A 15,850-nucleotide genomic window follows, 5' to 3' on the forward strand; every position below is an offset into this window, starting at 1 on the left:
GAGCCTCCGCCGGTGCTTCCTAGAGCAGATAGATCCCTGCAGACAAATGAGGCCGCCCCTGGTATTTTAATGATGTCTGTCGATGCTAATCTCGCCCTGTCTGGAGTTCATGCCCGGAAGCTGGTGCCTGGTAATGGCAAACTTGAATGGCCATTTCTCTGTCTGCAGACCCTACCCGGGTCCGATGCGGTCTTTGTTGCATTGGACTTTATTAGCGCTTTTCGTGGGCCCCAGATCTCTTTGAATCCTGTCTCTGGTTCATTCGGTCAACTGAGCAACCAACCTTTACATTAAAAGCATCCTTTGTGCTGCATCTGACGCTTCCGTCAATTACCCACGCTCTTGTTTCTCTCACACATCTTATGTGTTCCCTTTATATAGAACATACCACTGGTTTACCAGCGTCATAGGCCCTGAAGCAAGTTTAGACTATGAGTTGCCTTCCTTCTGATTGGGTAGTAAAAGACAGTTGTAATAGGGGAGCTTTGGGCCCCTCACCCTGGGTTTCAGTACTGTGCCTCACTAAAGATAACTACAGTGCAGGTTCTAGAGCACTTCTTCGCTTCCACAGATGTATTTGGTAGCCACAACCTCCATTGCAGGTATTTGTCCTACCTTTATTTCTGAATTCAGCTGGATATGCCGTTGTGCCCAGGGCAAAGGCTCAGTGAGTGCAGGACAATTTCCACCCTACATCTGTAAGTAAATTATTCATAATGAATTGTAACCTCATAGTTATAAACCAGCTTTGAGGTCAGCGGCTTTTTGAATGTAAACCAACTGGGATTCATGTTTCCATATGGCAGTCAGTCCCTCCCTCATTTTTGAGAGTAAGTGTTGCACATGATGGAGGCCATCCTGCGTTCACTCCCAAGGATAAAATCCTCTTTTGAGTCCCATTACTGGCAAGTAGCATTTGGGGGCTTTTTGTCTAACATAAGTTCTAATCTGTGCCACCTCCCTTCTTTACAACTGTTGGGCCTTGTGTTGCTCCCTTTACTAGTTTAATTCAACAACACTACGTTTTGATGCCAAATTCACAAAGCTCACATTCAGAGGATTAGCAGGCATGCCAACATCACTCCGGCCATCACACCATACTTCTGCATGCATGGAGGAATAATGCTAGCATTGCCTGGCTGCAAGATGGAAGCTATGTTCGAAGGGACTATAAAGCCGTACTCTCATATAAGGGTTAGTCTTCTACACCAGTTTCCGTAGGACCCAAGATCTGTATCTTATGCACTCGAAGTTGCTTTTTATAAATTTAGATCACTCAGTGGGTCTAGAAAACACATTTTATCTAATAACACCTTTGCTTTTCTCAGAAAAATGCCCCACAAGCCAGAATGTGCCAGGATACGGTTGCTTGGACATTTACACATTATATATTGCTCTGGTACAATGCAGGTTTGTTCTGACATTTGGCTAAAAAACTGGTGAATAATGTATTTTTTTATTGATTATATGTCGCAAAGGTCAGTGCAAAATTGCATTGCATCAGTGCAGTCTCTATAATCGGGCATTTTGCTAGAGCGCTATTACTATCTTCGCTATGGTACTGCACGGTGGGGGAGGGGGGCTGTGCATCCTCACAAAAAATACTTGAAATGTGCGAAAATTACTGAAGAACCAGGTCACTGGGGTTGTGCACGGCTGAAAAATTAGAGCCCAAATAGCTAATGCCCCAGAGACAGCTACACTGGATGTCTATTATAGAAAGCATTGATTTTTAAATTATGCCCATTATGCAGGGATCATTCTGGGGCGGTGATGAAGCGAGTGCGGTCACTTGTTCAGTGTAACTGCCTCCTGAGGCCTGGCCTACCGCATGTTCACAAAAAGATTCTCCTCACTAACCAATTTAGCTTCGCAGATCAAGAGATATGTTACATGTATATTATAAGTATTTTTGGGCTTTCACGAAGGCTTGTTTACTCCGTCTTTCTAGTCTTTTCCTTATCGCTCTGCATATTGTAGCATTCAGTGGTAAGTCCCCTTAAACCGCCTTTGCGTGATTGGTCACTGCTGAGACTCATGTCATGCTTGTTTCCTTGTCATTTCAGTGCCATATTTCTAAACTTTTTTGGCTACACCTTTCTAGTGCACTATGGCATTCTTGGAGGACGTACCACATAGACCGTCCATAGTGTAACATTTTTATCATATCCTAACCTCGAGGACTGCATTTCTAACCGCCAAACTCATTAAATGTCTGTATAAGATTTTCTCCTTGTGTCTCATACAGTCAAGCCTCCAAACCTGACTCATCTGCTCTGACTCTGGAATATGTGTGTCATTTACGGCCACACTGATCTATAACTCTTTCCCTGAATTCTCCAAAGACCCCACTACTGAGAAACACCTTGGGACTCGACGTTTTGACATTCCTTGTATCTCACCTATAAGTTTCTATAAAAGTATGCGAGAAGCATTCCTCTCTTTTAGGGAGTATTGTCCAGTTTTTACAATCATGTCTTGGACGTTTTGACCCGGGATTCCTGAGCGCTTCCAGGTGATGACTTTGTTTCGCCTCCCTTGTGAAGGGTGCCACAGTGATGTGCTGGAAGTCTCTTAGAGGGGCAGAACTTTTTTCTGGACTCTGTGTGAGCTTTTGGAATGTCATGCCTCACTGATAAAAGGGAGTTCTCCAGTCACCCAAACTCCAAGACACTATGCAGAAGCTGCTGCTTTGTTTGTCTTTTTCTTGTCTCCACAGACAACAAGACTCCTTCGACTCTCTTTAAGCATTACAAGGTCATGGTACGCTTTCATGCATCAACAAAAGTATCGAAGACAACTTTCTCCAAATTCTTGCTCAGTTTTGTGACTGTGATCTCGAGCTGCACAACTCTCCTAATTCTCATTATCTCGTCTTCCTCCAATTTTCTCTGCAACCCCGGATCTCCAGTCAGAGGTCTGGGCAATCATCTGGTTAGTAAAAATATCATTCAGCATTCTGTTTCTTCAGCAGGTCAGACAGCGTGGTTGGTGTCCCGTGCGCTTGTATTGATACCCCTATTGTGCTGGTGAAGATTTTATCATGCAGATCCATCACAGCGAGCCGGCTTCACTCCTGCCAGCTGGTCATCTTCCTACAAAGAAGCGAGTAGACTTAGTGCCTAAAAATGGATGGATTATCAAGCACTTGAATGCAGTTCTTGGGGCAGGTGTTTGTGATTAGGATCATGATTGTGAAGTGTTGGGGGTGAATGGAAGGCGGCCCAGGCTGGGAATGGATTAATGGATGCGGGGAGATAATTGGTAATCGGGGATGGAGAGGCCCCTATAAATGGACTGAGAGAACTGAAGGGCGGCACAACAATGATGTAAATGGTACCATTGAAAATTGTTTTGAGAGCTTGGCGTTGGAAACAGACGAACATCCAGATTACAATATGTCTGATCCCATTTAAGGGCTTTTCCACCTTATTCATTGAGCATTTTTAATTTAATGCACTGCACAAGACTATTTAATAGATCTCGTTTGTCACTGGTTGATAAAGTAAGCTGGAATGTGATTGGATACCTGGTGAGCAAGAGATTCGATACATTGTAAGGAACAAGGTAGACCTTTCAAAACTTTTGTAGTTGTGAGAGCCAGTGTTGGTGACACTGCGAGTGCCGGTGACTGTGTTGTAGGAAGATAGGCCTTCACTGACATACGGTACTACAACGATAATGTGTTGGCATCCCTCGTTATTTTACAAGTTCTGCATAGTTTTACGGTTTCTTGACTGTGCAATAGCCTTTCATAAGGATGCCTGGTGGTGTAACAGGTTGGCAAGGATTCTGCAGCATCCACGAAATTATCTGAATGCCTTCTTTTCAGGTCGTTATTAGCTTTCGCTTTCTGTTTAGATAATTCCAGTTCTAATGGATCCATGTCAAAATAATCCAGTAATGTTTAGCTTAATTAGACAATATATTCAGTGAAAATTATTATATGCTCGCCTACTCGTCGTGTGGGATTTTTTTTTGTCCCCTTTTGAGTGGTTTTCTATAACACTACTGCAGTCTCGTATAATTCCATATGATTTCACAGAGCTCTTAAATGTGGCGGTTCTCGCTTTATTCCAGTCAGCCCCCCGTGCCCGGCTGCAGCAGCCTCTTGTGCTGGACACGTGTGTTTTATGCTCGCCCGCTTCGCTGCACTGAAAGCAATTAAAGCTGTGCTTGAACAGATGCCCGCAGCGGCTCGAATGTGACTTTTTAGACACGGGCGCTTCGCCATTTTGATGCAAATGCCCTGCGGCCTTCTCAATGACGACGGCGCGGAGCTTTATTTTCGTCTCTTTGTCGTCCTTCTGTGTTGGCGTTTGGCCCTCTCCCATTGTTTGTTTGCGAGTCCCCTGGCACGCCGCGCGGCCGTGAATGCCTCCATTGTGCGGCGTGCTGCCCGGGGCCTGTGCCCGCAGCTCGCCGTCCCCAGGAATCCGGCTAATGGCTTAATGGCCGCTGCGGGGCCCACGGGAGGCGCGCTTTGTGTGGGCGGCGCAGATGGAGTCGCTCCTCGGCTCCAGCCGCCACTGTGTCGGGCTCTGGACATCAGGTGCACGCGCAGGCGGCTGCTTACCCAAGGCCAGCTCTGTTTATAGCCGGTTTACTTCAAAACGGGGGATAGAAAGCGAGGGGGAAAGGCAACCGCATCTGCGCTGGCACAGCGTGTTCTGAGTGCACATAAAGCCTCTGGCATACAGGCGCGGCGCCGGCAGTAACAACTGCCCAAGTGTGGGGTACTTTGTATAGTCTGATGTCTGGCTGGATTGAGCCAGAGAGCTTTGTCATATCACGGACCGCGCTCAACCCTATAGTGTAATGAGCAGAGGTGCAACAGGTGCAGTGGCACCCGGAGTCCGGGGGAGTAGGGGATATTGAACCTTGACATCTTCTGTATATACTACCCTAACAGCTGTGAAATGGGCTGTGTTTTTTTGCGTGCACCAGGACCCTCGGCATCCTTGCTATGCTGCTGGCAATGAGGGGTGTTTTAAATTGAAATGTAAGTCAAACCTGAGCATGCCATTGATATGCCTTCTGCCAGCAGGATATTTGTGGTTTTTGGTAAAAATTAGTGTTCTGTGGGGGAGATTTGTTTAGTGCTGTACTGATAGTATCATGGCTTCAGAGCGCTGTCGAAAAAGGGCAGCAAGGGTGACTGGCGTGGGCCCAAGTGCTGTCCAGGAAACTGCGTACTCCCACCTCTTGAGGGTAGTAAGACAGCCGTAACTGGAGTGCAGTTGCCCCCCCTCACACCTGTAGGGCCCCAGTGCCCTCCACTTGGTTGACTAATGATGGCTACGCCCAGAGTTCAGTATTTTCAGGCCTTCGTCTGAAGAATTCTATCACATTCTTGAATCTGTTTTCTAATTGAGTTGGATCTTCAGTTCTGTGGTGCTTTCATGTATATTTGTTTGCATAGGTGTTCGAATGGTTGGTGGCATTTGGTTTGTGCATGCAGAGATCTTCACTAACTTGGTACGAGCCATCTGAGAAGATAGGTATCAATGTGGCCCGACATGAAGTATGCATCTGAGGTACTTGAGTGTATGGTGTAAACAAGATGGCCGCCGGAACGGAGCCCTGAAGGAGAGCTGCTGGGCTTCGGGATCAATTCTGTGGAATATCCCTCCCTGGCCGGCCCCCACAGATACCACCGACACCGTACTGAACCCGGTGACCCCGCTCACCTCAACGGTAGCTTCGGTTGCTCACTGGAGCAACGACTGACCCCACCACTCGTCGGAGCCTCTTCCAACTGCTCTCTCTCTGGAGCCGAGATGGGGGCGGTATTTGAGCTGCCCGGACTAGCAAGGAGTCTCACTTGCCTGGGGCTCTGGTGGACAACGGGCCTTTTTTGACTCGCCGATTCCCGCGACTCTACTCGTGGTCTCTGAAGAACAGGTTCACGGGCGTGAGACAACACACAGTGCCGCATCACTCTTCAACTGACGGAGAGTGTCACCCTCTAACCAATAACTAATACTACTGGGGCGTACCAAGGCTAATCACAATCCAGATGACAGGCACTGAATCCGGATAAAGTGCTGCTCTTTTGCCACTATTATTGTAGCCTGAAATGCATTTATTGGGATGCTATCTTCTCCGGTAACTTCACTGTCCGGAACAGTACGATCCCTCAAAATGGCGGCTCTCGCTTTTGCAGTAATGGCGGAAGCTGAGATGCCCGCTTTTCCACATGTACCACTTGCTCCACGATGACTTCAGCGGCCCCATCGTACAAGTAAGGCTCAGTCACTTCTCTGCAGCCTAATTTTAAATCTTGCTCTACCCTCGTGGCGATCTATCTTGAACTGCAGCCTGACCATATGATGGCGACCGTAAAACTGTGATACAGGCACCCTTGTGAAGCCCATCAGAGCCTTGGCCGTCTATGTAGGGAAATCAGCGATTCTCCCTCTTTCCGGCTCGCTTGCTGCAGCATATTACTTGTGGGGTTTGAAGGGGTTTCCTTGCCTTCGTGACGATATGGCCTGCAACGAAGCCTGACCCTAAGATGGCGGCCGTATCTCCATGAAACAGTCTCCTTTCAAAACTACTCTGAGCCCCAACCACCTGGGTCTGTACACCGAGCGCTTCTCCCCTTTCTCTACTGGGCCACGCTTGCACAATGACCATCTCGTCTCGCTTGACGCGCCTGATGCGGTGGATATGGTGCGCCGGGTGGTAGCCTTCCAACATGGGTGGCTGCGCCACCTCCGCCTGATGCAGTGAGGCCACCCCCGGGCCTGCACCCCACCCAAGCCCGCTCGCACCGCCAGGATCCTTGGGTAAGCAATGGCGCCGCTGAAAGCTACGCATTGCGGCCTGGGGGTGGAGGTGGCTGCTGCTGCGGTGGCCGAGTCGGGGCGGCTGCGCGAAGCACCGTTCGCAGGAGTAATTGTTGCTCCCACCTTTAAAGGAGAAGGGGCTCAAGCGGTGCTGATTAATTGAATCGTAGGGGCTTGGGGGGCTAAGACAGCTCAGGCATCTAGATGAGCCCTGCCTGACTTCAACATGGCGCCCAAGACGAGACTTGCCTGACCCTGACTTGACGCCCGCAGTATAGAAGAGGAACAACATGCAGGAGCGAAGCCACTGTAAGATGGCAGCCAAGCTACATACCCTTTCCTATCATGCCATCCTCATCATCTCCCTCCTCCCGTTTCTGGACCCAAGACTTTCGGTCACCCATGAACCACCCTTGAGTGCAACTCCACCTGAACACCTGGCTGAACGATGGCAAGAATTTCCTGCTCTGTAAATATGTAATATATAATTGTCCTAGCCTAATCGCTGTTAAAATGTAATCCTGAGTGAATTTGCAATTTGTATATATATTTATCTCTAACCACTAGTATATGTAGTAGACCTTTGTACTTACTACCATTCCTATGTGATTTTAGAGTTTATCTGTGCGTATCTCTTCCTTGAGTGACTTTACAACTTGTACATTTGCATTTTTTTCCCCTCCTTTCGCTCCACTTGTACATTTGCAATTCTTTTCCTGTTTATATCTCTTATGTAGCTCATGTAATCCAAAGTCCTTATGTAACGCAACTGGTTCTTTTGTAAAGCGCTCTGACACCTTCGGGTAATATTCGTGCTATATAAAATCGCATAAAATAAATAAAATATATGTTAACCAGACCACTTGTGGGGTGTTGGGTGAGTGTTATTTGGTAATCATGTAGTCATATATGAAGTGTAACGCTATTGTGAGCATGGTGAAGTCCAACCTTGGAGAATCTCTGAGCTGTGGTGGATGGGTCTGTGTTGTGTCTAATGTGTTCTTCTGGGAGGTCTGACTCTTTATTTATAGATATATAGTTTTTAAGCGTAGTGATAACAAATATATGGAGTATCCAAGCTGATTTAGATGGGTTCTCAGTGTTGCCATATGTTCAGTTGGATTTTGTGTATTCTTTACTACTGGGTGCTGTTGTGTGCACTGTGACATAATTTTACCTTTCTTATCTGAACAGTTTTGCACTCATGTGCAGCGCAGCCTCTTTGAATGTGTTCGGTTTAGAATTTTTGGGCTAACATTTTGATTATTGTTTTGCATGATGACGGCTCACTGATACTTAACTACATGACATAGTTGGTCTGTGTTAGATGTGTGTGCAGACAGTGCTTTAAATGGGCAGGTACGTAGTATCAGCACTGCTTTAATTCTGAAGTGAGAGTACAAGCACTTCTCAGCAGTGCCTTTTAATGGCAGAGTGCTAGTTGTTCTCAGCAGCAAATGGGTACTCTGGGACAAGGAGTACCCACATTTCTATATTTCCATTTCAAGCTTTGTTGTGCAGGCAAAGTCCTGTTAAATTTGTTGTATTGTGTGTTTGTGATTTGTTGCTAGAAGGGGAATTAAGATGTTAGGCCTTCACCCATCCTCTTTCCTTACCTGGGCCAGAGTCGGGCTATCGTGGGCCTACATCAGTTCAAAGTGGGGGTGATGGTTCAACCCTGTAACCGAGCTTCGGGCTCACTGCTGTGTGATCTTAGTCCAAGAGGCTTAGCGGTGTATGAAACAACCTGATATTTCACTGTTATGGGTGCCTTACCCTTTCCAGCATACAAACCACAGGAGGGTTTCTGTGACACGTTGTACATTACTTTTTTCCCTGCTCTTGGAAGCATATTTATTTCAGTGACCCTTTCAGAGGTTAGTGAGGATGGCTGCTTCCGTTGTTTACACCCCACAGTTGGACGTTACCCCAAACCTGCCGTATTTTATTTTGTAAAACAATAATGGACTACCAAGTTTATACCTATGAGTCAGTGGCATATGCCAAATGATGGGGCCCCCTGCAGAATGTGAAGAGGGCCCCCCTAGTCTCCGTTATCTCACGGATATTCATTGGTCTTGGGTGGAATGGGAGCCCACATAAGGGTTGCCCCCCTTCCCCGCGCCACAGGTTCTTACTTTGCGCCCTTAGTATGGGCAGGTCCTTATCACGTTTGTACTCTCCTGCACCTTCTGTCAGCCATACCTCTTATCTGCAGCCTCTCTTAGGAACAGGCGAGCAGCTGCATTTTATGTAACTTTGGCTTGACTTTAAAATGTACCTTCGTTTGTTAATGCAGCTTTAGAATGACATTCTCACCCCCTCTCTTATCAAATAAACCAACACCATCCTTAAACTTTCACTTGTGATGGCCCTCTGCACAATTCTGACTGTAAGCGAAAGGACTGTGATGAAACTATACATACAAATATAGAATGGTACTCTTTTTGCTTCACTCTCTTGAAATTCAAAGTGAGGTTTGTGCCTTAATATGGCTACACTGTTAAGTGTCCCTTTTGAATCAGAATGGTGCGGTTGGAATGTTGTTATGGTAATAAGTTGTTCTTTTGGTAGCCTTTTATACCACCTTTCTGGAGGTTCTATGCAGTATGGAGAAGAAAAAAACCAATTGCTGTCCTCATCCCTTTCTAATGTCAGTCTGTTTACTGGCCTTGGAAGGATGGAAGGCAAAGTTGTCCTTACTGAAGGGGAGCATTTAGCTCACCGAGCCACGCTGCAGTTGTTGTGTCACATCAGTGTTTTGATATGTTGTTTCATCACAATTGTTATAGCAGCAGACTTCTGATTTTACCGCACTACTAATAACCATATAATGATGGGTGGGAACGCTTGAATTAATGCCAGCCAATGACCTTGTTCTGCTTTCTTTCCATCAACTGTTGTTTTTGCATTTGTCACCCCGTGTGGGACGGGTATGCCCAGACGCGGGTCCTGTGCTCTCTATGCCACTGGAATCAAGCTATCCTGGCTGACTGAAGAGGGGTGAAACCCCGAAACCGGTCCTAGGATGCTTGTTTCCAGTCCAGGGAGGACCTGGCTTGGCAGTTCGGGCTGGACTGTTCCCATGAGGCACAGGGTCAAGACTGATTTGCATATGGCTGGGTTCAAACTGGAATGGCATGGTGAGCAAAAAAACGATGGATTTAGGCCCAGATCCCTGTACTGGGGTGAATGTATGACATTCTTCTGCATTCTGCCCATCAGCTGTTATTTTTGCATTTGCACTATCTTCGTGCTCCTGGTATCATATTCATATTTCATACTTTCTTGAAAATGTAACAAATATTGTGATTTCAAATCCTCATAGAAAATGATACGGCCACTCATTTAGCTGTGTTTGAGTGATGCAAGTCCTGTCCCTGTCCTTCAAACAGAAATGAGCAGGAGTAATGGATCCCCATGTTTATGTGATGTTGTGCATTTTAAAACGGGAATTAGAACCTTGGAGTGTTGAGAGCTGCATTGAAGACAACTGAGTAGCTCTGGGCTTATAATGTCTGGTTTAAGGCCAAAGCTCCAATAGTCCAATGTTTGTCTTCATGTTTTTCCCCTTTTTAATTTGGGACATTCTGAGTGGATAGAATGTTTCAATAACCCTTCTGCCTTGGGCTATATCGGTTGGTAAAGGCCGTTTTCCTTTTACTAAGCCCTTGCCTAAGGCTCGGGCCTATATCGCGGGTTTAGGGCCTTTAACAACTGGTTTAGCCCTCTGCAGCGGGCTATAGGGGTACACTGGTGGACGTTTGGACTCTAAATGTTGGCAGTCAAGTTTATAGATACTTATGGTTTTGATGTGACTTCTTGAGGCAATATTTTATATTTTTAAACTCAGGACTTAATTGTTGTCGCCATATGCAATAGCAGTAGACACAAATAAAATATTGAGAACAAATACTTTCCTTGATAAAACCGTAAAACAACATAAAAAGTTAAAACGATGACATGATTATTTTACGGTGCATGCATTTGCTTAATAGCTGAAATATCCGATATATTCTTCATTACGTGTTGGACGCTCCTGATGCTATCCCGTTACAAGGATAAAGTGGAGGCTATGTAAGCAACCACTTCTAATTAAGTAGTTCAAAGGCGAGGCCATATAGCAAAGTTTTACCCCTGGTTAGTCCTCCCATTGATAAGCCTAGCAGACCATCATTTTTTATTAAATCCACATGACCAAGAGCTTGATCTACTGAAAGGCTTTCTTGTTTTCGATGAAAGTTCTTCTTGATTTCAAGGAAGTGTCTCGTGGGTTATCGCGGTATACTTTCTAAATGACAGAACCGTGTAGTTGAACAACCCGACAATACCATGGGTTTCTTCCTGGCTATCCTTTTTCTCATCAGGACAATCCTTGACCTATTTAAAGATTTTCAAGCCGTGAGTAGTGGAAAATAAAATACGGCTGCCATCCACAGTGCCGTCTTTTTACCCCTGTGTAATTTTGGGTTCTCAGTGGCACAGTGTCATGGATAAGTCTGTTGATGCTCTGTGAAGCCACCAAAGGAAACTAGAGTGCATTACTGAGGGTGTTCCTGGGAGTCCAGAGCGAGAAAGAGTGCACCAGTTTGAGAAGAGCCTGGCTTACTATTCTCTAGTTGTTCTGATTCCCTTGCTGAAATGATTTCTGCTACCTGGTCCCTCCTTTTTTTTTTTCTAATATTCTTATGATCTATCATTTCAGTTTTATTCAGTTTATCTCTGCTTTCTTCCAGTATTCAATCCTCCCTCTTATGTTCCTTCTTTTGCACTTACTCCTTACCCCTGTCTCGAATTTCTTCTGCACTAGCTCTCTCTTCTGACTTTTGTGTCACTCCCCCTCCTCTACTATTATACTTTCATTCTTCATGGCTTTCCTTATCCTTGATAGATATATACATATTCGCTCTCGCTCTCTCCCCCCCTCCCCCCTCGTGCACTGCGATAATAGCCCCCTTACAATTCATTAGGTCTTGCCCATATTGCGTGCCAGAACCTGAAAAAGAGAATGGTGTTGTTGGTAGGCATGACCTGCTTTTTGCACATGCTTGTTCAAGTACTTTGGGTGTGCCTAGTTCTTTATATAGCACAACCAGAAAGGGTTTGGCACCTGGCTTCAGAGCATGGAGAAAAGTGCAAACTCTGTGGATCTGAGTCAGAAACATTTTTGCACACCTGAGTTGATCTTGCATGCTCAAACAGCGATTTCAGAATATACATTCCAGATTTATGGAATTTTACGCTTGAAATGTTTACAAAAGAGTGCAGAAACTCCCACTGTTTGGCACATGGCTGGTAGCAGGATTGTGGGTTTTCTTGGATGTAGCACCCTGCTAAAGCCATAAACACCTCTCAACTTGTAAGTGGATGTGTTTTCTGAACCTGGAGTAAATTTGAGTGATTGCGTTCCTAATTAATCTTCAAGGAACACCCCCACATTTAGTAGGAATTGATTTCTCCCGAGCAAAAATCCCTTCCCCAGGTAGAAAAATGAAAAAAAAAAAAAAAGTTACAGCTGCCAGTGAGCATCTGTTTCATGTATGTATGCATGCAGAATTGTCCACCTGTTGGAAACACCATATGCATAATTTGCATGCATTTGAGCCCCGCAGGACCGGTGCAACAATTGTAATTCCCCTGAAGTATTCCCAGCCATACTTTGTCAGTTCCAAAGCAGTTCTACATTTTACTCCAAGCAAAGGAGTAAGCAGAGGGCAAGATGATCTTCGTTGGCTTACTTGGCAGTTTGTTAATCAGGCCCTTCCATTATATGAGGGGTCGAACATTGAGGGAAATACCTAGCTTCAGAAGGGGGGCTTTAAGATCTAGGGCGCTGGGTTATACATCTAAATGTTCCTGATCTACAGGAACATTATGAAGAGGTTGGGGCATCAGATGGGCACCCAATTCCGAGGTCACGCTTTAGAAGACCCTATATAATTATGGTTGGGGATAGCCAGCCTGGGCTTCACCCGGCTTGTTTGTAAGGAGGAATAGGATCATGTGACTTAAGAACTGAAGGGTTAGTCAAGTTCACAAGAATCTAGTGCCTAAGTCACAAACTGCTTTATTGGTTAAAGTCTTTGGTGGAGCTTTGGGAACATGAGGGTAAATAATGTGTTTGATCCTGAAGTCCTTGGGATGTGGAACATTGTATAAAAGAGTCAGGGTGCAGTGTCTGCAAAGAGCAAACTCTAGAAAGAAAGTTTGCAGAACCCGAAAATATCCCAAAACACAGCCATTCAGTGTAAGTGAGACGGTAGCTCTTGACCAAGTCTAGTGTAGTGATCTAAGTTTGAAACAACTTTAATTTGTATATGTTATTGTGGGGCAAAAATATAACCGCTAATAGAGAGATTGTGGTGGGGCAAACATTTGCTTCCTGTCTTATCACTTATAAAAGTTGACATATTTCATTTCCTTTGTTCCACAGCGACATTGTAACCCTCGTTGACTTTTTCTTTAGTGAATTTGCTTTACTTACCTTTGTGTGTTTTTTTTTTTTTTTTTTTTCGTCTTCAGGAAAGGATGCCTCAGACTCCTACTTTTCCAACGATGTTTGACAGCAGTGGGAACAACCGGAATCTCTTTCAGTCAAAGGACAGCAGCTGTGGGGCTCTTTATTACAATGACAACACCCTTCTGTCGGGCTCTTTGGATGCGCTTATTCAGCATTTGGTACCCAATATTGATTACTATCCAGACGTAAGTGTCCATGCTTTCGGGATGTCTTTTGTGCCACTGGAGTTACTACTGTGGTGTTTTGTTGTGATATATTGGATACAAATGACAGCAGTAGTAGCATTCAGGCTTTGTCGGTGCTTTGCAGAGTTGGTCCAAGGAATCCATCGATGGAATTACCACACCATGATTGCTTTTCTGCGCCTTGGTGGAGTGGTTCAACATTCGGCTTGTGGCCACCAGCCACCGTCGTTCATAGCAAAACACTCTTACAGTCCAACATAGAGGAGGGAATGAAAGTAGAATCCTTGATGCAAAGTACACAGTAATGGCATCACTCTGGATTAGCTCGGGAGCATCAATGAAACATTGAGGAGGTACAGAACCCAGCAAGCACCCAGTGCCGTATCGGGAGAGAAGACTCAAACTCCACTCCACCCAAAACAACACCAGCAAGCGTGCTGCGAGGGAACTGGAGCACACAATAACTACACTCTGTTGACAAAGATAATACAACATGCTCCCACTTTCACACAGGCACGTGTTGGTGGCTGCCTTTAAAATCAGCACCTGATATACCACACCATCAGAAGTTAGCAGTGAGGGCGACAGGGAAGTGCACGCGGAAAGTGAGTGTAAGGACAAACCTAGCCAAGCCTAACTTGAGCAATAAACACATATAGACAGACTCTGGACCAAGCAGCACAAATGGAACCAGGGGTGCGGATACCACAGTTTTTAAGCTGAAAGTCATGGGGCAATCACCGTTGTAGTCCTCTTGTCACTAGGATGATAAAAGGTCACACAGCCAACAGACCTTCAAAAATGGTACACGTTGCACTAGAACAACCCCTCAAAGTGACAATTAAGCATTACATGATTCACCTCAAGGCACACTTGAAAATCTTGTAGAGTGGCTTGTTATTTCCTCATGAAAGGAACATATTGTGATCCGAGACACTCCCTAATGCATTAATTGCAGCCCAGTTAGCAAGTAACATTGGAAAGGTTTCAATCCATTTGCTGCTCTGTCACGTATAAGGTTCCGAGGCAGCCAGCGTCTGTGAGGTGGGTTCTATTAGCCTACATGTTTAGCAGAGGGGTCGGATGAGCGGGCAGGGGGTGCGGTGCGTAAACTTTGATTTGATTGCAGACACAAGTCGGTTGGATTGCTTTTAATGGGCCTGATTCGAAAATATTTTGCCCACATAAGATGTGGAAAACATTACAATTTCCATTGCAAACCCCTTGCCGTGATTAGCTGGATTAGTGGAGCTCTGAGATCTTATATTGCATGCAATACAGGAGGTGTGGAGTCCAATTGTCCTTATAAATACAGTTTAATACATCCCATGACTGTGTGTCTGAGTGAGTTTCAGTTTACATGTGGCTTCCAAATAAAACTTATAAATTACTTTTGTCAACAGAGAACATACGTGTTCACCTTTCTTCTCAGTTCCCGGCTCTTTCTTCATCCCTATGAGCTAATGGCGAAAGTCTGTCATGTGTGTATTGAACACCGGCGGCTGCACGACCCTGGAGCTGACAAGGTAAGATGATCCATTAAAACATATTTTTTATAGTAAGTTTTTTGAAACTCAGAAGCCACTGGTGCATGTTTTCCACTTGTCAAACATGATACAAGCATATGTTTCACTGCTGCTATACAAAGGTCACTGAGGCCGCGTGGCCACAGATTCATCTACCACTCTTGACCGTGGCAAGGTATTACAGAAATAGTAAAAATATTAAGAAGATGTATTTCCCAAGTTTGAAATGATTTCAAAAGCATACAATTTTAACCTGTGTGGCAGATGGAGAATACTGCTTTTCTATTCAGGAAGGAAAAAAATTTACATTGTTAAAACATAAAATATAAATACGTTTAAATGCTTGCTTTTGAGACTAAACGGGGGAATAAATTGGCAAAGCTATTGAGTTGCCATGGGTGTTCTGTACTTGTTGTGGTCAGTACAAATCACTTCCAGATAGAAATTGATGGAGCGGTCACAGGCCCCTCCTGGTTGTACTATCCATCCTATGATTAGAACGTTTCATTTTGTCAAATACCTAGAATTCATTAGCTGCTGCTAGGACAGGAATCACGACCACACCAAGACTGTGTAGGCACTGTTGTGGCAATCTGATATGTTTGCGAAAGTACCTCCCGTTTCAACGGGTTGCCATAGAGATTGCCAATTAGGAGCAAATAATGTGCTCAATTATGATTTGGAAATGCAATTGACTTAAAACATTTTATTTCAAATGTTGATGTATTGTAAACTAAGGTTAATTTGCTTCCTTGTGTGTTAGCCCTTTTTTAATCTGTATATTTATATGGTTGTTAACCAACAAATATAAACTATTTAGTTTAACAA

At 44.9% G+C, this 15,850-nt stretch overlaps 1 protein-coding gene across 1 annotated transcript in view; it reads left to right on the forward strand.

Moving 5' to 3' along the window:
• Nucleotides 1–15,850, forward strand: part of RASGEF1B (RasGEF domain family member 1B) — an 83,923-nt gene that overhangs the window by 23,258 nt on the left and 44,815 nt on the right. The window contains exons 2-3 of the mRNA XM_085641244.1: nucleotides 13,314–13,496; nucleotides 14,900–15,022. Coding sequence (XP_085497370.1) covers nucleotides 13,314–13,496; nucleotides 14,900–15,022 — 306 coding nt within the window. The remainder of the gene's footprint in view (nucleotides 1–13,313; nucleotides 13,497–14,899; nucleotides 15,023–15,850) is intronic.

Source organism: Triturus cristatus, chromosome 2_2 (assembly GCF_964204655.1).
Source record: "Triturus cristatus chromosome 2_2, aTriCri1.1, whole genome shotgun sequence".
In the NCBI taxonomy this organism is placed as follows: domain Eukaryota; kingdom Metazoa; phylum Chordata; class Amphibia; order Caudata; family Salamandridae; genus Triturus; species Triturus cristatus.